Source organism: Lasioglossum baleicum, chromosome 15 (assembly GCF_051020765.1).
Source record: "Lasioglossum baleicum chromosome 15, iyLasBale1, whole genome shotgun sequence".
Classification (NCBI taxonomy): domain Eukaryota; kingdom Metazoa; phylum Arthropoda; class Insecta; order Hymenoptera; family Halictidae; genus Lasioglossum; species Lasioglossum baleicum.
In genome coordinates, this window is record NC_134943.1 from 9,080,822 (window position 1) to 9,108,243 (window position 27,422).

The window sequence follows — 27,422 nt, forward strand, 5'->3', positions numbered from 1 at the left end:
CTAATATAAAAGTTAATATTAATATAAAAATTCAACTGTGCCTGTCTACACTTTCAATTCTTTTTAAATAAAATTTTTATAACCAGAGAACAAAATGCGGTGCATCTCTTCCGAAATTATCCTAGTTCGATAGAGAACTTCACTAAAAAAATTTTCTCAGAAAAGCATATTTCTAATTGTAATATTTATAAAAGAAGAAATCAGGAATCATTTCGACTCATTCGGTAGTTCTAGTGATATATTCGTTGCACCAAATTTGGTAAAAACCTAGAAAATGTAAGAAGTACCACATGGATTTTCGAAAATTTTATTTAAAGTGTCAACCAGCAGCTAAATCCTGCATGATCTTCCCTTGAGCATTACAGCTCGGAAAACAGGAGCACAGGTGCAATTTTCATGCACTCTTTGAAATTAGATGATCGGCTGTGAGAAAATAGGGTTGCGATACGATCTACAAAGATTCAGAGACCGTACTTCTGAACGCTTGTGCATTGCTATGCACCTTGACGCTGGAATTATGGACACGTTGAATGCGCACTATGAGTTATCTCGTAGTAAACAATCTAGCCATTGGTACCGGCTGTGAATTAATTTACAACGAGTTTGCGTCCAACGCCAGATACGAAAATACGCGCGGGCAAATGAATGCAATTCACAGTCCGTGGGCGCCATAGACAAGTATTTTAAGTAATGTGGGCGTGCACCAACAGAACTTTTAGTCCTATCAAGCTGTATAAGAGTATACGATTGCACGAGCAACTTAACTCGAATCTACCCCTCTTTTCTCCCCCCACAATTAAATGACTCATGAATAGACTGCTGATATTATGACAAAAATAATAAAATGTTGAACATCCGAGAAAACACATTTTTATCTGGCTGCTGTTCCCTACAATTGACTTGGATGACTGTTATTTCAAAAGGTGCACCGTCTGCTTGTGAAAGTCGGCACAATGAATGAAGACTCGATCCAGTCGATGAAGTCTCATGCAGGTTTCAGTGCTGCTTTGTGATCCCCTAAATATTCCGAATTCTGTACGATCAAGGAGCGATGGGTACGCGGTCGGAACGGGGTCGCGAAGATCTCATTGATCCTCGGCAGCTTCGTCTTGGCACAGTGTGGTCTCTGGCTGCATCCGATATGCATGCAGACACGGGGACGCCTGCGAAGCGTTGCCAGTGCAGTAGTATTCGGGTTGCATCCACCGATACGGTGTGCACACCAGTGCAATGCATCGCGCACACGGCACGGCGAAGCACGGAGAGCACATGCACATGGACGTGCACGCGGGTACACGTCGCGTCTGTAAACGCGCTTGAAACTTGCCGGTAGTTTGTCGGTGTGCGTGGTGCGCCATTTGTACGGTCACACGGTCGAGAACACGGTCGAGCACACGACAGTGGGCGTGTGTGAGTTTCGAGCTGTGTCGGTGATGGTGGATGCACGTAGGAGCCGCGCGCATGGATGCGCGCAAATGTGGGAGCGCGTTCGCGTCCGTGCCCGAGCTTCGGCTCGAACAGTACGTGTGCACGTGCAACCTCCATGTGCATGTACATGTGCATGTGCAGGCAGCCGGCTGCGCCGGCTTGTATCGCTGCGAAACGCGATGTGGAACACACTCGCTCTCGATGGGTCACTCTCACTCTCTCGGCCGAGAGGGAAATTTGGCAGCTGTTTTAAACCCGGCTAACTGGCGAAGCTACCGACCCACCTCTCTGCCACGGTCCTTCCGTCTTTCTCTCTCTCTCTCCCTTTCTCTCTCTCCTCCCCAAACCCGCCCGCCTCCGGCTTCTTTATTTCTCTCTCGCTCGATCTTTCTCGGATTTTGCTCCACCCGAGCCGAGGCTCTCCCGCTTCGCTTTGCGAGCTTTTGGGACTTCGCCCCCCCTCACTCCCTCTCTCTCTTTCACTGTTCGTCTAGTCGTTCATTCACGAAATTTTCTGTCTCCCATAAATCCCAACCACGGAAGCTCTCGAGCAAAATTCTCGGGGTTCGTTCACCCCTCGAAATTCGATTTCGCAGCTACCGAAAGAGGAACAGTCGCCGGTGCTGTGTCGTGTTCCCTGTTTTTTGAAAGGAGACAACCGAAGACACAATAGCTGCCCACTCCTATTATTTCAGACTCGTGAGATGGGTGCGGGCAGGTTATAGCGAAACTTCAGCAATCTTCTTTCGAAAAGCAGACCGTGCTCGCGCCGGGTAAAAAGTCGGGTGAGCGTTCCGGTCTCGTCGAACGAGGCTGGTTCGGCAACGGATGTGTCGCGCACGATTATTCGTGGCAGGCGTGTGCATACGAGGGCGCTTACATGCATGCATGTGCGTGCAAGTGCGTGTTCACACGAGCGTGTGCGTGTGCCCCGGCTCGCAAATACGCGTCTCCGACGATACACACGGTGTGTACCTCTCTCTCTCTCTCTCTCTCCTCGTCTGTCCCGTTGCGGCGGGCCGCTTCTCGCTCCGATGCACTCTCTCCCGATGCACTGCCGTACGGCGAACTCGCCGAACGTGTAGCTTTTTTACCACACTGACCTGGGTTAACTCGGCGTGCAGTGCCGAATAATAAAACCGACGAAACCGCTGATCCCCTCTCTTCGGGGCCTCTGCTCGTCGCACGCACTCGGAAAACGAGAGTGTGCGTGAGAGCTCTCGCGAGCGCCAGGAACTCGAGGGAGCGTTCGCTCCAACTCGCTCCGACTCGCTCCGACTCGCTCCGACTCGCCGAACCCACTCCGCCCTCCAGCCAAATATAAATGCAACGGTGTGCGCTGGTGCATCGCACACTGGCGCACACGGTCTCACCGACCTGCTCCCGTCTCCGGCCAGAATGCACCGAGTGGCACACAAACGATCCTGTCCCGAGGGCAGGGCCACGGTCACCCGAAAATACGACGGCACCGAGAGCTCTCACTCTCGTTCGTGCTCGCATTCGGCTTCCGCCGTCTCGTTCTCTTCTTCTCGTCCTCTCTTTCGCTCTCTCTTCTTCCCTCTCCGTCCCTAATTTCCCCTCCTCTTTTTGTCCTTTTTAGTTTCACCCTCTTCTTCTCCCGTTTGCCTCGCTGCCTTTCAATGGCTCCGAGCCTCTGTGTGCTCGCGTATTGTACCCGCTACCGGCTGATTCACGAATCGTGGCCCTCTCGATTACTCGCGACCGTGGGATCGACCGAACGCGTTTTTTTTCCCGATCCACCGGCCGCGTTCTACTCGCGCGATCAAACGACGACGTCGCTCCAAATACATATTGTACACTTCCGAGAGGAAGAGTCGTCGAATATCTTCACCGCGAGGTCGGTGAACTCTTTCTAATCTGCTCGAGTCTCGTGCCAGTCACATTTTAAATTGAGCTCTTCGTTTTGGGAGATATATTGCTATGGATCTAGGATATTAAGGATCTCAAACAAATCGAGTTCCACGTAGAAGAATGTACAGCCAAGGCTTACATTTTGCATCCGCTTAGAATTTTGTTGTGAGTGGTTCTGTTTTCCCTCGTAGGAACCAATACAAAGTGCTCCATCGGATTCATCAAGACTCCATAAAATTTTGTGGCCTGGTGCAAGAATCGCCAATGTTCATCTGTACTTACATATGTATTACATAATGTTGAGTTTTACATATGTATAACTAGACTGCGGATTTTATGCATTTATGACAAAAATAACTACGTATAATTTGAAGCAGTGAACATATTAAAAAGATAGGAGGGCACCAGTGTATTAGTTTCAACTGTACAAGATAATTACAATAGAAGAAGAAAAAATTTCGTAGGTGGCCCCTGTATTTTGCAATTGATGTAGACAAGTGGTTCTTAAACTTATGTAGTCCGGGGCCCACCTCTTGAACAACATTTTTTAGTATTTTTTGAGATTTAATTTGAAACATAAAACATTTCAAACATGAAAATGATTTGAATGATCTGTTTTTTTTTAGCAAAAATATTTGCTGATGTCGAAATTGTTTCGCGAACCTCCGGTAAAGGACCACAGTTTAAGAACCACTGATGCAGATATTTTGTATTTCGCATAAAGATCCGCAGTCTACATATAACATATCCGAAAATCATCGAAATCGAAGATGAAGCAGCTGTTCTACAGTTTGACCAATTTTCCAGTGTTCTATTTCCTTTTTCTTGGGGTTGAGGGGATGGACCAAGGCCCTCTGCCCCCCTTTTTTCATTTTATTCTCGGGACACCCAATGAACTGCCCCTCTACTATCTACTTGACCCGAAATATGGCTTCTCCAGGGAGCTACCATCCGCAATAACTCCTGGAGAAGGAGAACTTCAGGCCCAACTCCACACCTGTTCTTTTCATAATGCCCCCCCCCTCGTTGCGCCACTGTGCTCCATTGACAATTTCTGCCTTCTGACATTTGAGTCTATTTATATTTAAAACGAGACTACGTGTTAAAACGAGTGCGCTACGGTGAAACTAGCCGGGAATCGTCTCGCCGGAAGATTCGAATCGAGTGCTACCCTAAAACCTAGTACCCTCGCCGCCCCCGCATAAGGTAGCCTAGTCGAAGCCGCGGTTTCGTCGCTCTCAATTTCAATCTAGTCCGTACAGTGGCCCGGCGCTGGCGGCTATCCGCTTTTCGACAGGTTCGCATCGGAGGCTCGGGTGATTTGAAAAGGGAACGAGGAAGGGCAACCGGTGTCCCGGGATCGTTGAATTGCGATCGCGGCTAGAGTACCGATAGATTCTCTGTCGAGGGGAGAGATCGTTGCGTTGCGCTGTGCAGCGTCAGTCGCAGAGAAAGACAGACCGTCGCGTCGGTGTAACGCTTGTATGGCAGGAACGTGGAAGAGCGGTCCGGCCGCTCGCGGTGATTACGCGCTCCGGGCACTCTTGGAACAAAGCGCCCTCTGTCCTGGCGAATGCGACGACCTATCCCAATGCGTTGGAAACGCGTTGCAAACGCACGCGGGAGAGGAGAACGTGACCGTAATCGGCTCGAATTCGAGCGCATGCCGGCCGCGGGACGAGATCGCGATCGCGAGATGGTTCGGGACAGCGGACTTTCGACCGGTTCGAAACGAGTTCGATCCGCGGATCGTGGAACGCGTCCGACGACGATCCGAAACCGTCGTACCGGCAGCGTGACTCACCCGCGACAGTCAGGTGAGTCAATACGCCTCGAGTCGGCGATAAACGGCCGATGCAACGCTCTCTCGAATCTTGACGCGTAAAACCGAATTCGCCGCTGCAACTTGCAGTCTCGCGAACCCGTGTTTTGCCTGGCTATCTCTCGCCGCTCCGCGCGGCGGCTTATCGTCGTATCTCCGAATTCCTTCCCACCGCCGCGGCTCGAGCCTCTCGATCATCCCTGACACCTCGCTTCTCTCGCGGGGACGTTTCTCAGTACATATGTGGGCCACACGATCTCACAGAACTTTCTTGATCGTTCCCGAATAATTTTCGTCGATCCCCCGGTACAAAGTCGAGCCCGTACGTTCGACGGTTTTACGATCCGGCTCTTATAGTCGCACACTGTATCTTGCGAAACCCTTTGGCGAGGCGCGTGGAAACGATCGCCGATTTATCGTGGCTCGGCAACGACCAAGGAGTGGTCGCTCGTAAAGAACCGCCTAACGAAGAGCGATCGGCTCGCTTACCGGCGTGGCGGTTGTGCCATCTAATTTCCGAAACATGCGACCGCCGAGCGTATTTCGTGTTGAGCCGCTCGGCGAAATGTCAGCGAATCGTTTTTTCCATCGACCCGGCTCGAGCCGATCGATCTCTCGCGCGTCTCTTTGTTCCGTCTCGAGGACGAATCTCTTTCTCTCTCTTTAGGAAAACTCGATCTTCTCTGGATCGGCGCTCGAAATGGAAAACCAGGAAAATAATACTCACCGAACGTCCGGTGTTGTGTGCACAGCTGCGTGTCCCCTGTCCGATGCGCGAAATTCCACGTCTCCTGTTCGGCTCGGTAGAAGACACCTCCTCGAGAAAATCACTGAATCACGTTAAAAATAAATCTCCATCGATCCGTGGCCGCTGAGCTCGCGGTTCCCGTTCGATCGATACACCGTGAAACGTGTTTACGTCGCGCACATTGTCTTCGCGAGTGCAGCCGGCCGCTTGTTTTCGCCGCTCCGATTCACGGAATTTCGCTGTTTTGGACAGAAAGGTTGATTTATGCGTTAGATACGTTTATCGGCCGCATTGGCGCGGCGAATTGGCTCTCGATGCACCGGTTCCGCCCGCCTCGGGGACGCTCGACCGCGAAAACAAGACTCGCGCGCGCGTTGTTGCCCGTTACTCGCTCGCGACTGCGCGTAAAAGAAAATCGGCAACCGACCGACCGACCGATCGACCGTGCGTATGGGTGAGCGTGTTCGCGTGCGTGTCCGCGCGGGCTCGTACGTTTCCGTCGCCGGTACAATGCAGAAACTGCACTCGGATGGATATCGCACTTTAAGTACCATCCGATAAACGATAAGAACTAGCTGGTAAAAAGGGTTATCTGAACGGGATCCGATAATTTTCAGCGCGTCCGACACGACGACACCGTGCGAAGGATGCGCGCTGTCTCTCGATTACGTAAGACTTCCTCTATCGTCTCGCCGCCGTGCGGCCGAAACGTCGAGAGAGAAAGGGGACGCACGGAAATCCGAGACTCTGCGAGCACTCGAAATCGGCAACGCGAACAGACGAGCACACGAGTCAGCGTCTAGACGACGAACGCTCTCTCGAACACTTTATGTTGACCGCGATCTCCGGTTTCCACGAAATCGGTTCGGGACCGGCGCCGAGCTACGCACTCCTCGCACTGGTTTACCGTGTACGCCGCGTACCGATATTATTCGCCAGCTTTGCTCGAACCGCCTCTGTTTCGCTGACTCGGACACGTTGTTCCGTACTGGCCGTCCGCACGTTCCGTGCATCCAGATAACACCAGTCGATTCACTAACCTACCTCACTCCTCCGCTACAGGCTGGTCCAAAATCGGAGCGCCACTCCGAGCCGCCTCGCGGTGTGTCGAGAGCGTGTGTGCGCCTGTACCTACCTACTTACCTTTCTCGATCCTCGGCGCGATCCATCGATCCGCGACTGCCCGGCCGAGCAGTTTGTTTAGCTGCGTCGTTGGTTTTTCAATGAATCGCGCGCGCCAGCTCTTTTGCTCCACCGCGCGACGACGTAACTGCTCTACGTTTACGCTCGACGGTTTCTGTGATCGTTCTTCTTTTTCTTTTTTCTTTTTCGCTCGCGTAACCCGTTTAACGGCTTTTTGCCGGTCGCTGTCGTTTCGCGAACGCGACGCTTTTCTGCGCCCGCGAACGTGCCTCGCCTTCGACGCGCACTTTGTCTTCGACGATGTTTGCCACGCCGTTCATTGTTCCTCGGTCGTTTTATCGGCCGGTGTCGTAACGCGATTTCGCTAATCGCCGCGTATCAACGCGACCCAGAGATCGACACGGGGACCCGATGCGTTTCGCGAATTTCCATCGGATTGCACCCGCGTTCCTCGAATTATCTGTCTCGCGGATAAGACCGCGCGCGATGTTTGTTTGCGATCAGCGATCGATAACGACAGAGATATTTCGGCGGTGCCTTATCGGGCACTTATCGCGAAATAGAAAAATCGAGTCGATGGAAACTTCACGGAAATCAATTTCCGAATCAGACATCTGGACGTTCCTCGGCCTGGTGAAAATACGCTCGTTATCCAGCCGCAGGAAGAAGGTGCTCGCGTGTCTGTCGCTCGATAAGATTGCATTATAGTCGGTCGGGCTCGCGCTCGAATTAATTAAACCGCGAATAAAGACGTCCCCGTCGGCGCTGCGTTGCCGAACAGCCGTCGTAAGCCAGATTAATGGAATTCAATCGAGAACAGGCACGGTGCAGGCCGCGTCATTGGCCGCTCGTCCGAGAGACGACCTTATCGTTGCGCTATTTCGGCGGTGATAACGTCACTCGACGTTGAGCGGTCCAGGTGCGGATCACAAATTCCCATTGCATCGCGATAAATCGACTCGTCGACTCGATTGCTCGCGCTACTGCCAGCTTTCGTCCTCCTCGGAGAACCCCTCGATCGATTCCAGTCGATGTTCGACACGCCGAACAAACGCCGCCTGCATGTCTTCGAACACTATGCAAAATCGCAGAAACAAAACCATAACTAATTAGAAGACCGCGGATCGTCTTGCGAAATACAATTTTATAGTCAGAAACAGGAATGTACTAAATTAATACCGTAGAGCCAGTTCTCCGAGCGGACTTACGAGCGATGCGAATCTCGTGGAATTGCGAAACCGACTGGTCGGATTTCCGTGTTTGCCGACGAGACGACGACGGGCCAGGGATTTGCGAGCAGCCGAAAAGCTCAGACGATCAGCTGACGCACGGCTGTTAATGGGACAGAGCGTAGCAGCTCGCTGTGAACTTCTTTTTTTTTTCTCGCGGTGGTCGAATACGAACGCGCTTCCGCGGTCGTACGAGCTTGCATCAAACCGAGGAACTGGTTTGATCGTGCACGCCGCTGGATGACCTCCCACGCGACGCGTCCTCCCTCGTCTCCGTTATTCCATCGACGAGGAAACACGCTTTCGCGTTCGCTTCCCGCGTGCCGAAAATAAATCGTCATCCGTTGATAAAGCCTCGGATGACACGAGAAAACGTGCGCTCTCTTGTCTTATCGCCGCGCTTACGATACAGAAACGTTGGAACGAGCTCGTCGCTCGAGACGTTTCTCCTTTTCGAGCAACACCTAGCGTATATGTATACAGTACGCGGGAATTGCTGTTTCGGCTTGATCGATCATCGAGACGCGACTCTCTGCGGCCGAGAGTTTCCATCGGGGAAAATCGGATCCGGGCTCGCCGATTTTTATTAACGCGCTTGTATATCTGCGACGATCGTCTAGACGTCGCAGTTCTGTTTGTTCTCGTGTGGGTCCCTGTGATCGCGCCTTAAAAAATATTCAGCTTTATCTCGTCGGTCTCTCTTCCTCTCTCTCTCTCTCTCTCTCTCTCTCTCTCTCCCTTGATTCTCGTAGTCTCTCCTTGTAGCGGTTTCACGGCGTCTCTGTCGGTTCCCGTCGAATGTCGCGCATGAATCGACCGATAGCAGCTGGCCTCGCTCGCACGTCTAAACGGGGTAAACGAACTCTTCGTACCGTCGAGTGGGGCACCGAATTGCGAGCCCAAAGTGCATCCGACGATAACGCAGCCCGATACTATGCTCGTTTCGCGCGGTGACGCACGCGATTCCTTAAAACGCTCGCGTTCCCGTTCGTGCTCGTGCTCGACGGGGACAACGGGGCTTTCCCTCCGTTCCTCCGAATTGTACTTATCGACTTATCGGACGAAACCGTATCTCGTCGCGTGGATCGGAAACTTCTGCGTCGACGAGGGACGACGATGATCGATGACCGAGTCACCGAGGTGCACGCCGTAACGCGCCCGTTTACATTAGGAAGTATCATCTCAGATGCGTCGCCGTGTGTGCGTGTTGGTGCGCGCGTGTACGAGCCGGCGATACATTATCAAGGACTTTCAACGAACTCCACACGTGGACTGTTTTCGGTGACGCTGCAGGCGATCTCTCTGGCCAACTGCTATTTCAACAGCGATGCACATATTTCTCTGGCTGACTGAGATGCTCCACGGAACTGCATCTAATTTATAATTCGCGATCATCTCCTGATTCTACGCGCACTCGGACTCTCGTCAATCTTTTTTCTTACTTATTTCCTGATTTATGGTACATTCTTATGCAATACCACAATTACAGGGTGTGTAAGATCAATTTTAGTATCTCGCAATTGTTCCAAGTGGGTCAACTCTTCGGACCTGTTTTAACTCGAACATTAAACATTTCTTCCGATCTAGAATAGAAAATTAACACTAAACCTACCGAACGCTCAAAGCGATTAAAATGTTCTACCTTACCGAAATGACAAGGCTCTATTTAATTAGATTTTGTGCAATTTTTATTACAATATGTGCTTGGACAGAAAAGTTTATCGAATCAATTTCCATTTAAGCAACTTCATAATTTCAATAATTCTAAGATGAATAATATAAAACCGATCATTGTAATCAAGATGCGCATGCAAATATGTCTCCATACCGATCAAAGTCATCTTCACGATTTCATTCATTCCTTCTCTAAAGATTTCATCGACAAACAGAACATTTCCAGAACGTCGTTCCATCTGCTAATAAAGAAATGATGTGAAAATGGTCCAGAGGGAAACAATAGTATCCGAAAAACCGTTTCCGAGGGCATAGTCCGAAAGCCGTCGCCAGGTCGTCGCCACGCTTTCCCGCGGCGCTGGTTAGGGAAAATCGCGGGCCGAGATTCCAGGCTTAGTCCGGGATGCAGTTCGAATGCAGCCGAGTTTCTTATTGCCCGATTTCCCGGCGAGATGTCGCCAATCGGCGCCTTTGAAAGGAACCAATGGCACGGGCGGCGAGAAGGAGCGAGAGGGGAGGTTGTTCGTCGAACAAAGAGGAGGAACGATAGCTCGTTAGCCGTCCGGTTGCCACGGTGTTTCACCGTGGACGCGTCCTGTCGCGCGCTAGAATCTCGCGAATTCGCGTCCGCCGGCGTAATCCGGCGAGATTTCAGCGCGGCGCGTACCGGTCATCCAGGTTAAGGTGTCACTCGATTCCCCATTAGTTATCGGATTCCATCTCGTCGCTGGCCGATTCGAGAGTCGAGACGAAGACGAGGGCTCTCCGATTCGACTCTGGCGTTTTCAGTTCTCGCGACCTGGAAATTCGCGAGCGTAATTTCACCGAGGGACGACGTAGCCGGCTGTTCTCGTTCCTCGGAGCGTTCGGAGAATCGTGAAAAGGAATGGCTCGCATCGGGGGAGAACGAAAATCCGACGTTTCGCGTTCGCCGGCCGGATAACGGGGGCCGAGGAACGAATCGCGAGAAGCGCGAGGAACAAAGAATACATTCTGCTCCCCCCTCGGTGCTCGTGTCGCGGCAGATAACCGGCCGAGATAGCCCCGTTATCGCGCGAAAGGGTCCGACGAAAAATCCTCGGTCGAACGCTCGTATCCATTCGGTGGTGTTTCCGTGGGTTTGCCGATTCGCCTATTCGCCTATTCGCTCCGGATAGGAGGTCCTTTGCCCTCTCACGAACCGCATGATCTCTCTCTCTCGCTCTCTCTCTCTCTCTCTCTTTCTTTCCGTCGCACGGTCTCTCGTTCTCTATGCGCTCCCGCAAAACCAAGATAACCGGAATACAGGTTTCTGCGGATAGAGTTGTGCCGTGACGACGGTGACGACGACGACGACGACGACAACGCCGCGAAATGGTAGGGGGTATACCGGTAGAGATGCTAATGTCGGCCTTGTGCCACATACCCGTGCTCCTGGTGCCCGTCCACAGCCACTTACACCAACGACCGAACGATCGCGAGTATCGACAAACGAGAGAGCACGCGGACACCGCCGTGGCCGCAACCACGCCAATTCTCTCTCTCTCTCTCTGTCTTTCTGTTTTGCACATGCACCCACAGGTTCCCCTGTCGGAGCTACGCGCCTTTCTTACGCAGCTTTCTTATTCTCCGTTTCGGCGATGCCACCGCTAGCCTCGCAGAATTACCAGACACCCTTGCAATCGTACTTCTCAGGTGATTCCAGCTTCATTCCAGTTCGAGGCTAATAAAAATTGCTCGCAAGACTTTGGGATAGGCTGCTCGGAAGAATGTCCTCGAACTATGCATTGGAAATAGCTTTCCCACGGAAAACTCGAGTGGACGAATACCGGTTTTGCTCTATTTAACTCTTCGCCGGGGAATATGAGGAATGACTGAGCGTGCGCGAAATATTTCGAGCCGATTTTCCACACCGATCTATCGATCTCCAATTGATCCTCACTTTCGAGACCAGCCCTCGAAATGAGGACATCTACAACGTATTTGTGGATGTGTTCTACAGGAAAGTCCACGGAAAAAGAGAGAATATTTTAAGTGGAATTTTTGCATCCTGTTTGTTCTCTTTATCGCTAGCTGTACGAATGATGTCTGAGGTGTGAGTACATTATCTACTAGAAATTCCAGTGAACAAAGGTGCGAGATAAAAATTGTCTAGTTCAATTGCAAGGAACTGATAGCAACCAGAAGTTTCTTTCCATTTTCGATAACTTGGAAAACATTGGTACGTTACAATTCTTTCCATCTTTGTACTCCTTCGAATTGCTTCAGTCCATTTTCGCCTTAGCTCCTTTCCGTATTTTAACGAGTCACACTCGTGATAAAGATTTCGAACAAAGTCTAACAAATATGAATGTTACGCCTATCTTTTTAACGCTTACGTGGTCAACCAAAATGTATAGATTACTTAAAACCTTTCTGTACTTAATATGTTTGCACAAATTCTCATTATAAGACCATAAATGAAAAATCAAATTCAATGGTTAAATTTTAAAGTATACAACTTTATTAATCAATTATACATATAGTCACCATTCTTTTCTAATTGTAGAAAATTTAACCGTTCTTTCATTTTAATTTAACCCATCTTTAACCAAATCTTTAAAATTTAACCATTGAATTTTATTTTCAAATTCGGCACGAACTTATGCAATCTTCTGATATATTAGAGAGTAAAGAATGCACATTCTGAGAAATTTTGTAATATTCTTTAGAGGAATATTAACAAATTGTTGAAAGAAATACAGTAAATGAAATAAAATTTGATTCGTCTGTAATCAATATTTCTGCGAACGCCGCATGTCACACTACTTTCACTTTCGAGATATTGCCGTTTAAAGTTTGGATTACTAATGCTTTGACATAGGACGTCGATTAAATTGCATTATCTTTTTGAGCCTTTCGAATTTATTTTCCTGACCTTTTTCTAGTAAAGATGTAAATCCTGTACTGTGAAGCACCATTAATGCATAAACTCAAATTTTTCGAAATTGTGACATGCGGCGTTTTTCCTGACAACCACAGATTCAAGCATTCAAATAATCGTGATCTTACAAAAAATATAAATTTTTTTATCTTCTACGACATTTTTGGGGATAAAGACGTCTTAATCATTGTAACTGTAAAGAAAATAATACGGCAAGGGGTTAATGCATAAAATCCCTCCATTTAACACACGAAAAAGTAGAAGAGAGAGAGATAGAGAATTAGCCGTGGTCACAGATCTTTTTCAGACGCTTTCCCCAAGATTCCACCCCGCGTCCCGTTAAAGTCGAAGCGGATACGTCGCGCTCAGGCATTTTTCCTCGGTTCGTCACTCGATCGAAAAGCCTTGAATTACGTAAACGTTGTGCCATGCCGGCGGGATTCGAAGGGGAGGCGATGGAGAGCTCGTTGGACGAAGGAGAGAAAAATCGCTCCGTTGATCGTCATCGTCGTCGTCGTCGGTCGTGGTTGTGGCGCGGAGGCCTGGTTAGCAGCTCGCCGCTCCGCGCGCATTATCGCGAGCGTCGATCGCAATTTCATCGCGAGCAAGAAAGAAGGTTAGGCCATGCCAGGCCAGGCTAGGCCTCTCTGTGTGTAGGTTAGGCGAGGAGCGCGTTGTATCGCGCGAAAATCGCGTGAAAAACTGGCTGTCCTAGAAACAGACTGGCCAGTCAGTGGCACAAACCGCTCCTGACGTGTGCGCCGGCCGAGCTGGCGTGCGCGCGTTCGATCATCGAGACCCTAGACGCGTTCGAGACCGTTCGCTTACAGGAGATCTGCCAGTCCAGTCGATCGTCTGACGAGCTTTTCCTCGATTTCGGTTGCCCCGGTCGGCCACCCGGTGGCCCCGAGTATCCCTGGGAACGCGAACGAGCCCCGGAAACGGCAGTCGAGTTCACCGCGGTCTCGTGAACCCTCTCCGCGGTTCGCAAACAATCACATTACCGTGCGTGCGTGCTCACGCGCAGCCTATCGGTGCCGATTCGATTCCCGATGCGTGCACCGTTGCGTAATTAAAATAAGAAACGTGCGCGCGGCGCTGTCGGTTCGACCAGAAGCTATAATTTATCGCGGCAGTTCTCGATATTATTATTCAGCTTCCCGGCGCGGAATCGAATGCCAGCTGATTAAGAATCGCATTAATAACAATACGTATTAACAAACGGCCGGGATAATTGCGAGCCTCCGATCACCGGGTTCTCGTCATTAGGCGGGCAGACCCGGCCGCGTAACGAGTTACGCCACCCCTCCTTCCTTTTTTTCCCCCGTTTCTTTTTTTCCCGCCGAGGGACGCGAAAGCGCGGCCGCAGAAAATAACCTTTGGATACTACTCGCCTCTCCGAGAGAGACTTTTCCACCGTCTTCCGATCTTCGGAAGGTATGCGAATCTTGCCGGCAATAGCGTTACGAAATGCCCTTCACGGTCCCCGAGCGCGCCGCTAGCGAGACCGCGTCTGCGCGTCCAATTTCTTGAGAAGCTCCGCGACAATGCTCGACCCAGTCGTCGATTTAAACCGTAAACCCACCAGCAAACGTTTCTCAGACTTTTAGCACTTTCCTGGAGTTTATTAATAGGATTTTCAATCGCTGTGTTTTATCAAAAAGAAGCCCGAAAATTCTTTTAAATAATAGAACGAGAAAATCCGAATTATTTGTACTTATACGTTTCATGAAATGCAACACGCCCTTCTACTAGGCACTAATTACTATACTGAGAAAGAGGAAGCTTGTCTGAGAAAATAATTATTACCGTGTATTAGGTGAGTGGCAAAGGTCGTGGCCGACTTCGCATCAGACTAAAACAAGGCATGGAACTTTTTCATTAAGCTGATACATAGTAAAACTGAATTTCTGAATCTAGACGAACGCGTTTGTCGCGCGTGGCCGCCGATCGAAAAACGGATGCGCAACGATCTTTGAACCTGGTCGCGACGCAATTCGACTCGCTCGCCGCTTAGAATCGTTCCACGCCTCGTTCGAACCAGTTTCGGAGATCGTTTCCCGAGCAGAATTCGCGCGAAATGCAAATGAATCGGTCTCTCGCGTCACGCCGTCACGTCGCGTCGTCGGTGCGCGTCGCCTGGAGCGATGAATTTTCCGCGCGAATCGATCACGCGCGCGTTCCTCGTCTCTCTCCCTATCGAAGACGTAGTCCTCCGTTGCGTAACAGGTAATTTTAGGAACTGATTTTTACGACGGTTCTGTTCGCTCGAGGCGAGCGAGCGCGGCCGCGCGCGTACACGCTCTTTACGTAACTTGTTTTGCCGCGAAATTTTACTCGCGCGAGAGAGGGAGAGAGAGAGAGATTCCCGGCCGCGCGCCGCAAAAACCATTTCGCGAGGTCGTTTCGGCGCGTATCTCGCGGCGATTCCTTGATTTCCGCGAGAGCAAGTTGCGAAAGCTTTTCGAGGTTGTCGCGCGCTGAAGAAAGTCGCGGAAGTCGCTCGTTCCCTATCGGACGCGTCGCCTCGGCCGCGTCGAGGCGGCCTTCGATCCGCGAAGATCGATGGCTTTCGCTGTCGCGATCCGAGGAAATCGGGATTCGATGCGTACGTCCGAGGCGAGACGATCCCGCGGACCCTGCGACAAGATTTATAACGAGCAGACCCGATTAATTGCGACGCGGAACGTACGTCGCGAATGCCTCGCTGCGAAATCTCCGCTTCCCGAGATCACACGAGACAAAGTGGAAGACAAGGGTTCACCTTTTGTTCTGGATTAACGATTCAAGGGTCCTGAAACACTATTGACGATTTTGCAGATCGCGCTAAACGCAGACTTACTGAAACTGAGTTTAATGTGCTGAGATTGTGTGCACAAGATTGTACGTGCGTGCCATAGATGCGTAACAGTGCGAGAATAATGGTGCGTTGTGCTTACTGGTATATTAATTGGCGAAATGGGCGGTGGAGATATTTGCGAATCGAATAACATTTTTGTCTGGGGGCTGTCCTAATCCATGGTGACCGCCCACCTAGAGTGGGGGAGTTTTTCGGGTATTTGCTAGAAATGATGGAGGCGTTCGGTGTGATAAACTAAAAAGACTTAATTGTGATCTAAATCAATAAGAAACTATTGATGCAAAAGTCAATGTTGAGTCAAAGGTTGAACACAAATTCCGTCAAATTCCACAAATCGTGGAAAGATTACGGAGATTACGGAAAGATTACATCCCTTTGGGATGAGGCAAAAATTTGGGTGGGAAGGCGATCGATCGGGGGTCGGGCCCGGCGACAGGACGCTTGGCGGATTTATTATGCGGACAAGCGAGGCCCCGCGAGCGAGTAATAATCTTCGAGTGTTCTCTAATGCGAGTTGGAACCGGGCGGCCTCCAGCAGCCTGAATTCGTCCCCCTTTCCCCATCCGCCCCCTGTCCCCGGTGTGTCTCTCGTCCCCTCCTTTCGACAGGAGGGACGGCCATCTTGCCTAGACCGCGGTGCACACGGTGTTCACTGCCGAATGCCGCCATGCTAACGCGACAAAGAAACTTCTAACCGCGGGTTAGGTTGCCGTAGGTTTGCCGTAGGTTGCCGGCGCGGCGCGGGCCGGGCCCGGGCACAGGCAAACGTTCAACAGAGGTAACACACACGGGCGAACCGTGGGGCCTCTTCCATCTCTCGTACAATTCTATCGGGGTCCCTGGTCCCCTCCTTGTCCCGCGTTTCTTCTTTCTTCCCGGCGTTTCTTCCATTCGTCCCTCTGGCTCTCTGCGTGCACCGAGAGAGACGTCGACCACTTCAAGGACGACGATCGTGCCGATCGATCAAGCCGCTGGATCGCTGTGGTAACTCGGCCCGAACAGCGTCCGTCTCTCTCCCTCTCTCTCTCATTCTTCGTATTTCTCTTTCGCTTCTTCTCTCTCCCGTCTCGTCCCCCGCTTCTACTCTCTGTTCACCGGGCCCCTCTTCCTCCTCTTTCTGCCGTTTCCAGCGAAAATATTTGTCTGTTCGATAAAAATAATTGTAATATAATTTCCATCGATTTTCCAGCGGAATCGTTGAGGCCCCTCGCGGCTCTGCCGGGGCCTGTTACAATTCGCTCGAAGAGAATGGTGTCCCGCTGGGAACGCGGCGGAAGCTCTCGCGGGAAGTATTTGACGGTGAAGAGATCGAAATTTCGATGTTCGAGTCGTTGAATGTTTAAAACGGCGCGCCGAAACGGGATGGGAGAATCGGGGACACTCGAAAGAAGAGCTCGATCGAACGTCGACGATCGGAGAGGTGCGATTGTTCTTGGTTCACGCGGTCGACTATCGGGAAAACGGCGGCCGTGGCTACTTTCGGAGCAGTGCAACGGCAATAGCAACTGCAACAGCAACAGCAACGGGAGGAGGGGTTCGGCGTGCGTCCGGCAACAAAGGCTCCCTGCCACTGAGTGGAGAGGAGAGGAGAGACGAGAGAGGAGTGGCCGAGCAGACTCTCTCGTGGTCGACGAGGATCGACGTGAATCGACGTGGATCGACGGAAACTCGACGCACGCGTGTCCCCTTTATTTTTAATCTTTGCTTTAAATCACCGAGCCGCACGCTCGCGACACGCGTCGATGCCGTATACGCAAATATCGATTCTGAAAAGCGCCGAACAATGCCGCTTATTTTCTGTTTTCAATGCCCATTGTGTCAGCCGTTGCTGGACAGCAACCGCCGCGTCGCGCCGCCTTTCTCTCTCTCTCTCTCTCGCTCTCTTTCTCTCTCTTTCTCCCTTTCTTCCGTTGCTCTACCCGACCGTCGTGCGTCTCTATCTACTTCTCTTTGTCCCTCCCTTTCGCCGAACCGCACGCTTCTCCCTGTGTTTCGTCGAGTGCCAACCGTCCTGCGTCCTCGCCCCGAATCACTTTGGACTTTTCTCACCGTTTCGTCGAGCGCGACGCGACACCGCCGCCGCCTGCGAACACGCCGAGCCTACCTTTTCCTCGCTAAAAGCGATCTGCTTTCGTTCCTCCGCGCCACTGCGTCGTCGATACACCATAATCGTATCGGAACCCGCGAACACGGTTTAACGAGGGCCGCGTGTTGCTCAACGTCGACGAACCTACGGCGGTTTCTCTCACCCCGCTGCTCGCCGCGGTTCTACAAGAGCCGACGTGCAATCTCAGTTCTGGCGATCAATGTCCTGCTCGATCAACACCATCCTTCCCGCGCGTAATCAACAATGTTACCGCGCGGCTGCGGTGCCGGATTTTTCACAGGAACCTAGCTGATTGCCCGGACCTGTTTTTCCCTTCGGACGTTGCATGCGGTGCGTTTATTCGACAGAATGTTGTTTACAAAATTTCAAGTCTTCCAGAATTCAGCAAACATTAGCAGACAGGAGCTAGGACACTCCAGAATGATATGTAAAAGAATAATGTCATGAGGTGAATAACAAATGTTTTATTACATGCAACGTACTCCTTTTGCTCTATGTTGAAACAATGTTGATTTTATAGAACATATTATGTACGATTATTCGACTATCTTCGAGTAGACCGAATGATAGTGGACGTCATATTCAGGTTGCAAGGAGAAACGTCGCATGTCACAATTTCCAAAAATTAGAGTTTAAAAAGTAAACGAAAATAAATTCGAAAGGCTGACAAAAATAATGCCATTTAACCGATCTCCTATATTAAAGCATTAGTGATGAAAACTAAACGGCAATATCTTGAAAGTGAAATTATGTGACATGCACCGTTCTTCCTGACAACCACAGAGACATCCGTGACAGTGTCAGCGAACGTGTGAACTCCATCTTAAGTGGAAAAAGTCGAGCATCTATCAGGGGCCGAGGCTGTAAACTGTAAGAAGACTCGGAAATAGTGGTTAAACAAATTTAATCGAGTTAAAATCACTAATCAAATAAGTAATCGTTGTATGTACGGCTCGATAACCGGTATAGTTGAATCCAAAGCCAAAGTGTAACACCATAGGCGGAGGAAATAGCTGTCGGCAATAAAACAGGAGGAAAGCGTTGGAAATGGAAAACTTGGTAGCGAGGCGAGGTGTTCGCTCCGATTTTCCAATCGGATCCCTAAAAATCAGGCCAAGCTTGTTACGAAAGCCGTCGCGCTTCAAAAATCCGTGTTCTCCGCCAGGCCAATTCTAGAGCGGATACGCAACAGTTATCAGTTCGATGAAACCGCTCGGAGATATTTACGAAACCGGGCGAGCGGAGAGCGCGCGCGATGCAAGATTCACGCGTCGATTCGCGCCTGCTGTACATCGTTTCCGTTATTTTTTCACGCGCAACGACACCGCCGTAATCAAAACTGTCCGTCTACGGTTTTCGGGCACGCAGCGCGCCGCGTTTTTCTACATTTGACGGAAAATCGAAAGCGGTCGGTTTATCCGGTGATATTTCTGACAGAATATCCGGTCCGGTCCGTTCCGTTGCGGTTAATTGATTTTGCTCGCTTGTTCGCTCGCTCGCTCGCTCGCTCGCTCGTGCAAGCGGTATCGAATTTTCGGAATAAAAAATTACATGGAGAACTCGGTGCCGCGTTCGAACACACGTGTACGCGTACACGTGCACACACCTACGTCCGCACACACGTGTGCGCGTCTCTCGTCGAGGTGTCGTTGCCCGGCCTTTGCGGTGTATCGCGTGCAAATTTCCATACGAATGCGTGCCGCCGCTTACGTTATTCGCCGTTTACGAATAACCGCGAACGGCCCCATTTACAAATCGCGGGCGAAACTTTTGTGGCCTCTTTGACAGCGAGCACAGTGAAAAAAGGCGGCACAGCATAAAAATCGAGCGAGATGGATCTAGAGCTGCGAGAACGAGAGAGAGAGAGAGAAGGATAGCATCGCTCGATCGGAGCGGAGTATCGTCCGCGAAGTTACAATTTGCGAATGCACGCGGCAGTAGAGGCGAAGTGAAAGTGCAGTGTGCAGCGTGCAGCTCTCCGTGCTCGCGGAGCAACGACAGCGGCTCTCGGTGTCTTGGAGCCGGGGAGCGCGGAACCTTCTGACCTTGTCCCAAATACTGCGACTGACTGGCTCGTTCGTACCTGGACAGGACGACGGGGGCACGGTGGTGGTAGTGGCAGAGAGCGCCGATGGTAGTGGTTGCGCGTTGCAAGCCGGTGCTCGATCCTCGGTGCTCGTGCTCTTGCTTATGCTCGTGCTCATGCTCGTGCTGGCGTGCAACTTCTCTTCGACGCTGCGCTGGCTGCGTGTACCGCGTGTACCGTGTGTTCCGTGCACAACCATAGGTACCGCTGGTTGCTAGCCCTCTGCTCTTTGTCTCGGATCGCTTGCTGCACCTCGACGACTTCCTGTCGGAGCTGTGCGGAGCGGCGCGCTGCTTACCTTTTGCACGTCGTCGTCCCACTGTCTCCTCGAACTTTTAGCGATTCCTGCTAGAAAATTCCGTCCGCGCAACGGATCCGACGACGAACGAGCTCCGCGTCCCCGGAATCGCGCTCCTCTCTCCCGATCATGATCGTAAATATCGCGCTACTACTTTCCGAAAGTACCGAGGACGGGGGAAACGCGCGCGTCCCGGCGATGCGACAAATGCATTTGCAGCCTATAGCGGCGAAGAAGCGCCAGGCGACGGCTACGCGGGATCGATGGATTCAATTTTTTTTTACGACCCTCGGGCGCGAGCTGGTCATGAAATTTTAACGGGCTCTCTGCAACAACCTTCCCTCTTCTTCCTCCTCCTCTCCTCTCCGTCCTTCCACCTCCTCGCCGCCTTCTCGGATTCCACCCCGAGCATTCGAATCGGCGGGGATCACGCGTCCGTTTATTATAGATCCGTGGAGCAATGCATGCGATTCGCACGTACCCATACTCCCGCAACCAACCGAGACGAGACGGCGATCTTCCCTTTTCGTCGGGATTGCTTTATGTTCCAGAGATACGGTCCAAAGAAACGTCGCTCACCGTGTGCCTCTCTACTCTTCGATCCACGGACGGATTCGTGGACGTTAACCCTTCGAATGGACCGCGCGCGGCGAACGCGGGGTCCGGTGGGACCCGCGGCAGCCTCCAACGTTCCCTCGTAAAACGTTTGTCTCGTTTAATATGCGCTCCCTCTCTCGTAAATCATTATTTCATAAACCGGAGTAGACGCGATTCGAGCCTGCACCGTTTGTTTCCCGATATTAGCCTCTTCAAAGATACCGGCGCGGACGTGTGCATGGTCGATTTCACTTCGATAAGGATGCTCGGTCGCTATCTGTCCGTTTCATTTCTGACGTGAGGCACATAATCATTTCCGAAAAGTGTTAGACTGGCGTGCAGGGCCGTGCGGTAGGTTTTCTCGGTATGATGCAAGTCTTCGAAATCCAGCCACTTGCATGTTTTTTCTTTCACACTGAAACTATCAGCACTGAAAGCGATTCAGATGTGTGTGGTTTAGCCGATAAAAATGACGAGGTTCTATTTATTTAGATTTCGTAGCAATTTTTATTGCAAATTTATCGGATAATTTTCCATGTAAGCAACGTCATAATTTCAATAATTAATAATTATTTAAATAAAAATACATTTTTTAAAATACCACGTTTTTAGAACGGACTAAAAAGTATAAAATAATTTTTCCTAGCCCCACATACAAATTCCTAACCGCGTACAGATAGTCCCGAAAATTTGTGATTTTGAATTTTTAATAGCTATGAAAATACTTGTGAGATTTAAAACGAAAAACGTGGGGCGCAAGATAATACAAGTAAGGAGTGTAGAGAGTAGCTGCCGTTGAGAAAACTCGAACAACAGTTCATATCATTTGCAGTGCAATAAAATTGTTAGTGATTTAGGTGACCTATTCATGCATCAATTATCTATTGCATGCGCCCCACGGTTTTCGTTTGGAATCTTACAAGTATTTTCATAGTTATTAAACAATCACAAATTTTCTAGTATGGGGCAAGGAACAATTATTTTCTACATTCTGGTCCGTTTTAAAAACGTGGTAGTTTTTAACACTTTATTTTCATTTAAATAATTATTTTCTGGTTATTAGTCTTGTGCGTGTGATATTTTCCAATCGATTTTAAACATTTTGATGAGATTATAATAGAAACATGTAGTTTTCAGACGGTATTGCGACCGCGTCATATCGAATACAAACGCCGTGGTAAAATGTCAAAGATAAAGGTTCGACGGAGAATCTCGGTGTAACTTTTCGTTCGCTTGGTAAACAAACACTATAGTATAATAATACGTAGTAACTTTGTAACCACCGCACGGAGCTCAAACGCATACTGAGCTCCTTCGGTGCGAAGCGGATCAGTGGAGTGGGGATGAATCAGAGTGGGAACGCGTACTGGAGTAGGGAGCGCTGTCGCGCGGAGTGGGGATCGCTGAACGTAATCACGTACTATCGAGCGTCGCGCGGGGAGGTGTAACGGTTAAATTTAATAGTTTATATCTCCTAAACGCATAGGCTTTTTAAAAACTTTTTTTAAAATATTGCATTTTCATCCAGTTCTGAGCTATGTTAAAAATTTCAAGTCTCTAGCTCATCGGGAAGTTAGTTTAAAATCAATTGCAGAATTTGTACCGAACAGGCAGACAGACAAGAAAGCGAGCTAATAAAAACGTGGTAAAAATGTAAGACCGGTCGTTTGACCGGAAATGGTAGGTTCACTGTTAAAATGACGTTCGTGATTATGACTTAAAAGATACGATAATAAATCATATACGTCAATATCGGAATAACATGCACAAATATAGAAAATCGTTGTGTAAAGATTTTTAATCATCGAATGGTTCAAATCGTATTTTGATTTCGCTGGTTATGCCGTCCTCTTACGGTGCTGGCAGATGCGGTCGCCTCTCTGCAATCATATCGCGGCACGGCCTTGCTGTTGTCGAATGTTTGTTTTTATCGACGCCTACATAATAAGGACAGATCAATCGTTCCGCGATCGAGCAATTCGTGTCGCCCATTATACAGTGGCGCCATACGGCCGTGCGAGTGAAGTAATTTGAAAGAGCAGCGAGAAACCAGGCCGCGTTTGAAGTTTCGCTGAAGTGTAATTGTTTACAACAACAATAATAACGATTTCTGAAAGTCGGCGGCGCTTTCCGCCGCACAAAGGGGTTAATGGTAAGAACGAAGTACGTAACAGCGTTTACATATTTCCGCGACGAGGGTTCGTCGAGCGATAGTTAGCAAGAAGTGCACTTCGCGCGCCGTACTTCCTGCGAAGTTCAAGGGTGGCGTCGCCGCGAACGCTCCCGTTTTCGCCACTTCAGAAAGAAGCGGCGAAGCCGCGCGCGCGGGGCGCGCTGCGAAGAACCCTGCGGAGGCAATTAAGCGCGACCGGCGCTGCCGATCTTTGTCTGGTTTCGCGATCTCACCGCAATTAAATCGGATATTTCAGGCGGCGTCGGCGGTGGCGGCGCCGTTTATCGTGATTCCACGAAAACCGTTCCGTCCGCGACCGGTTGGCCGAAGTAAAAACCGAGCCCTAAGGTTTCCTCTCCTCTGCCGATCGTTTTTCACGATGGATCGTCTCCGGCCCCTCGAGTTCCCTCCAGTCCACCAGTCCCCGTGTCTACACAGTCCTCGAGCGGGTCCGGTCGCCGCTCCTTATCCGTTCCTTCCGCCACCGTGTACTTATCGATCGCTCGAATCCTCGCGCCTGATATCGCCGCGACGTAATCGAAAACGAAACCGGTTTCCCTCGTGCGCGCGTTACATTATTATTTCGCTTCGGCCGAACCTGGCCCCTCCATTAACCTCATTGTTTGGGACGTCAAGAAAATTGTAATTAGTTTAGTAGGAAATAGCTATGAAGATTTCGAACCGAGTCCAATAAATATCTATGCAAATAAGTGCCTTCAAACCGCTGTAAAATACTAGGAAATTAATAAATCGTAGCGCCACCTGAAAAGACAACTTGATGAGCGAACTTCATGGCGAACGAGCATTCGTTTGTGCGGTCTAAACGCAGCATAATGACGATCCGCATCGGTCCTAATTAATCGTGAATTACCCGTCAGCGTTTCCCGGTAGGAAGGAAACTCGAAACACGGGAGCGTTTCCCCCGTGAACAGATCGCTTGATTAAAAACGGTCGGCTACTCTGCGAGAAGAACGCGCATGGGCGACCGCGTACCTCCTGGACTCTGCAATTGCTAATCAGCATTTCCGTTGTTGATGTTCGAAGCAGATTGTCGGTATGGTTCCTCGAGGAATCCGTGGTATGATCTTCGACGAAGAATCCTGCTGAATCGGACCGATCCCAGAACGAAACCGTTGACACCGGTTGCTTCATATGGTATAATTCTGATTTCGCGAAGCTGCCCGGAGGTTCGGCGAGGCAAGAGGCTCGTTGCGTGCTCGCCGTGATGCGAGTCGCAGTTCGCAGTTACCGTGTACGCTCGATTTGCATGTCGCTCGAGGTGTCTCTCTCTCGCTCGCTCTCTTTTCTCGGCCGCTCTCTTTCCCCTCGGCTCCGTAATGAATAATAGATTAACGGCCGCTTATTAGGCGGCCCGGCGAGGCCTCCGCGACCGTCAAATGTTAGAACGTTCTAAAATGGCCGCCCCGAAGGCCAGGCCAGGTTTTTACGACGACCGGTTTAGAAACCGACTGTGCGCTTCCCGCACTGCTTGCCGTTGCAGCTCCGATCGCTGTCCACTGCCAGAAACCAATCACCGATCGCCTCTCGAGAATCGATGCTCGATGCCCGCGACCAATCCAGAGCCCATGCAAACCGACTTTTCCTTCTCTTTCGACTTTGACTCCGTTCTTTCTCCCCGTCGTCGTTGTCGAGGCATCTACAGGTTCTACCCGAACCGTCGTCGATCGGCTGGGAAACTTTTCGCGGAGTCTCACCGCTCCATAAATACACGGACGAAACGCGTTCCAATCCCTCTTTCTCTCTCTCTCTCTCTCTCTCTCTGTCTCTCTCTCGCTCTCCTCCTTTCTCGCTGTCCCACCGTTTAATCGAACGACTCCGGCGCGCGACATAAATCGCGCGATATACGAAGATTTAGATGCGAACCTCCCGAGAAAAGTGAAACGTTGCGTAATGGGATTTAACGGTTCGTTGAGCAGCGGAACGCATTTTCCAAGAGCAGTTCGGCGGTCTCTCTTCTCGCGTTCCTGCTCTCGGCCACAGGGCGTGTGCTCTCCCGTCAGCTTTTCAAGACCCCGCCGTTTCCTTCGACGGGACGAGTTTCTTTTTCCACGAATCGAAAGCGGCTCGTCGCATATCCTAGCCCACTGGCCGATATTCTTTTTTTCTCAGACGGCTGTACGCACCGAGAGATCGACCCGCCTAGGAATCGATTGTCTCTCGATCGAGACGAATTCTCTCGCCTCGATCGCCAGAGGCTGCGCAGCCAATATTCGAGTCCGGCTACGAAACCGGCAAGATTGATCGTGCGCTCATCGATCACCGTGCATGACACACCAATAAAAATCACCGAAAACCGCAACGGTCTCGTCTTCCACCGATCTCGCGGTCTCTTATATTATTTTATTTTCATCTTTGTAGGCGCAGAGGAAAAACAAGCCTCGCACTTTCCGTTTAAATTATTCATTTGGTTTTTGATTTAACAAATTCTTTTTATAAGTGACGCGTGTACAGGGTGCATAAGAAGTAATGGCGATCCGTTCTAGGGGTGCTTCTACATCTCTGGATCGGTGGACATTTGTAAGAGAAACTTACCGCAAAATTGTTTATAACAAAGAAAGTTGTTAAAATGGTTTTTTACCACGATTATATTATATAAATCTTGTAATCGGATTTTAAACCTCTTCCCATAGTCCAATCTTGCTGAAAATGATCAATAAAAGTAGAAAACAAAATATATAAAAAAAATCTTTTTAAAAACCACGTTTATATTAAAATGCACTAGAAAGGAGAAAATAATTTTTTTCCTGGTTCTCCATAAAATATCGAATCCAGTCCATTGGTTAACACTAGAACTACCGAGCATTAAACGCAATTGACACACATTACCTTATAATAATGACAAAATTGCATTTGTTTGGATTTTGCACCAGTTTTGTTTAAATATGTAAATACTTCAATAGAGAATTTGACTAAAAAAATTTCTCAGAAAAGCACATTTATAATTTTAATATTTCTAATAGAAGAAATCAGAAGCAAGTCATTTTGACTCATCCGGTAGTTAATAATATTTTTCCCCAAAATTTTAAGGAATTAGTTCAATATTTCTTCCGTTATAAAATTAGTGTTGGAATAGATAGAAAAATTTAATATAAATTTAAATAAAATCATGACATTAGCGACTATAAATAAAAGCGTGGAGCGCTTAACTACATATTGACGTAATCGTCGTAGGCGCTCCACGTTTTTATTTATAGTCACTAATGTCACGATTTTATTTAAATTTATATGAAATTTTTCTATCTATTCCGACACTAATTTTATAACAGAAGAAATTTTGAACCAATTGCTTAAAATTTTGGGGAAAAATATTATTAATCATTCAACTGGATTCGGTATTTTATGGAGAACCAGGAAACATTATTTTCTCCTTTTTAGTGCATTTTAATATAAGTTGTGGTACTTAAAAAGTTCTTTTTATATATTTTTTACATCAACACCTTCCACTCATCCAGAAAAGAAACAGTTTGAAAGAAGTAAAGATTCACCCCTACGACGGATGACCATTACTTTTTATACACCCTGTACATACAATTAGAATGTCAATAATATACAATACAATATGTTGCAAATGTAATTACTAGATTGATGATCTTATTGCAAAATGCAAAATTTTTGTCTTAATAATTCGAATAGCATGTAACTTATCTGATGTTTCTTCTATTTCGTATTTCAAGTACATACTCATTTTCATAAATGCATAAAATCTGCACAATTACCGAAATATCTGCAACCATATAGGTGCTTCCAACGTTTCGCTTAACCCTCATCCGTCCCTCATTTCACGAATTGATTTTACATGTTTGGCATTAAGAAAATAAAAGGCACGCAGCTTCGCGCAAATTTACTTATAAACTGTGTCAAAACTGTGACAAATTGACACGAGGGACGGATGAAGGTTAAAACTGTCCCGTGGAGAATGTACATGGTGAGAATTGTTATTTTCAGGAACTCTGACCTCGGACCCGAGGAAATGCATTATTGTACCGGTTTCTTTGTTTTATCGCGCGGACGCTAGAGTCCAGGTGCGCGACGAAATAATAACGAGAGCTCTCTGTTTCAGATCCGCGATGCGTCGCGACGCCGCGGCGTTTCGAGGAGGAGGAGGAGGAGGAGGAGGAGGATCGGACAAGAAAGAAGTCACGGCGTTCCCGGTTTACCGGTGCTGCTGGCTGCGGCGTCGTTCGGTGAGTGAACAACAATCGTTGCACCTTTTTGTTCGAGCGTGCGTCGTCGCTGGGCTGGTTACAATTTCACAATAAGTGGTAAGAACAAAGGTCTGTTATTACGTACCGAGAGTCAGACAATACTCGTCGAGGATAATGAATCGTAATCGCGATCATCGACTGTTTCGCGGCGCTGCGGCACGAATTAGGCGAGCTCTCTCGTCTAACGTGCCTGGCATATGGGATATATCGCGATATTCTCCCCCTGGAGAATAACGAGCCCGCGAATAATGCGACCG

General features: G+C 49.3%; 1 protein-coding gene across 1 annotated transcript in view; it reads left to right on the forward strand.

The window, feature by feature from the left end:
* The window catches only part of LOC143216159 (uncharacterized), an 89,157-nt gene that overhangs the window by 6,113 nt on the left and 55,622 nt on the right, over positions 1-27,422 (forward strand). Inside the window, exon 2 of the mRNA XM_076438995.1 lies at positions 27,021-27,144. Coding sequence (XP_076295110.1) covers positions 27,021-27,144 — 124 coding nt within the window. The remainder of the gene's footprint in view (positions 1-27,020; positions 27,145-27,422) is intronic.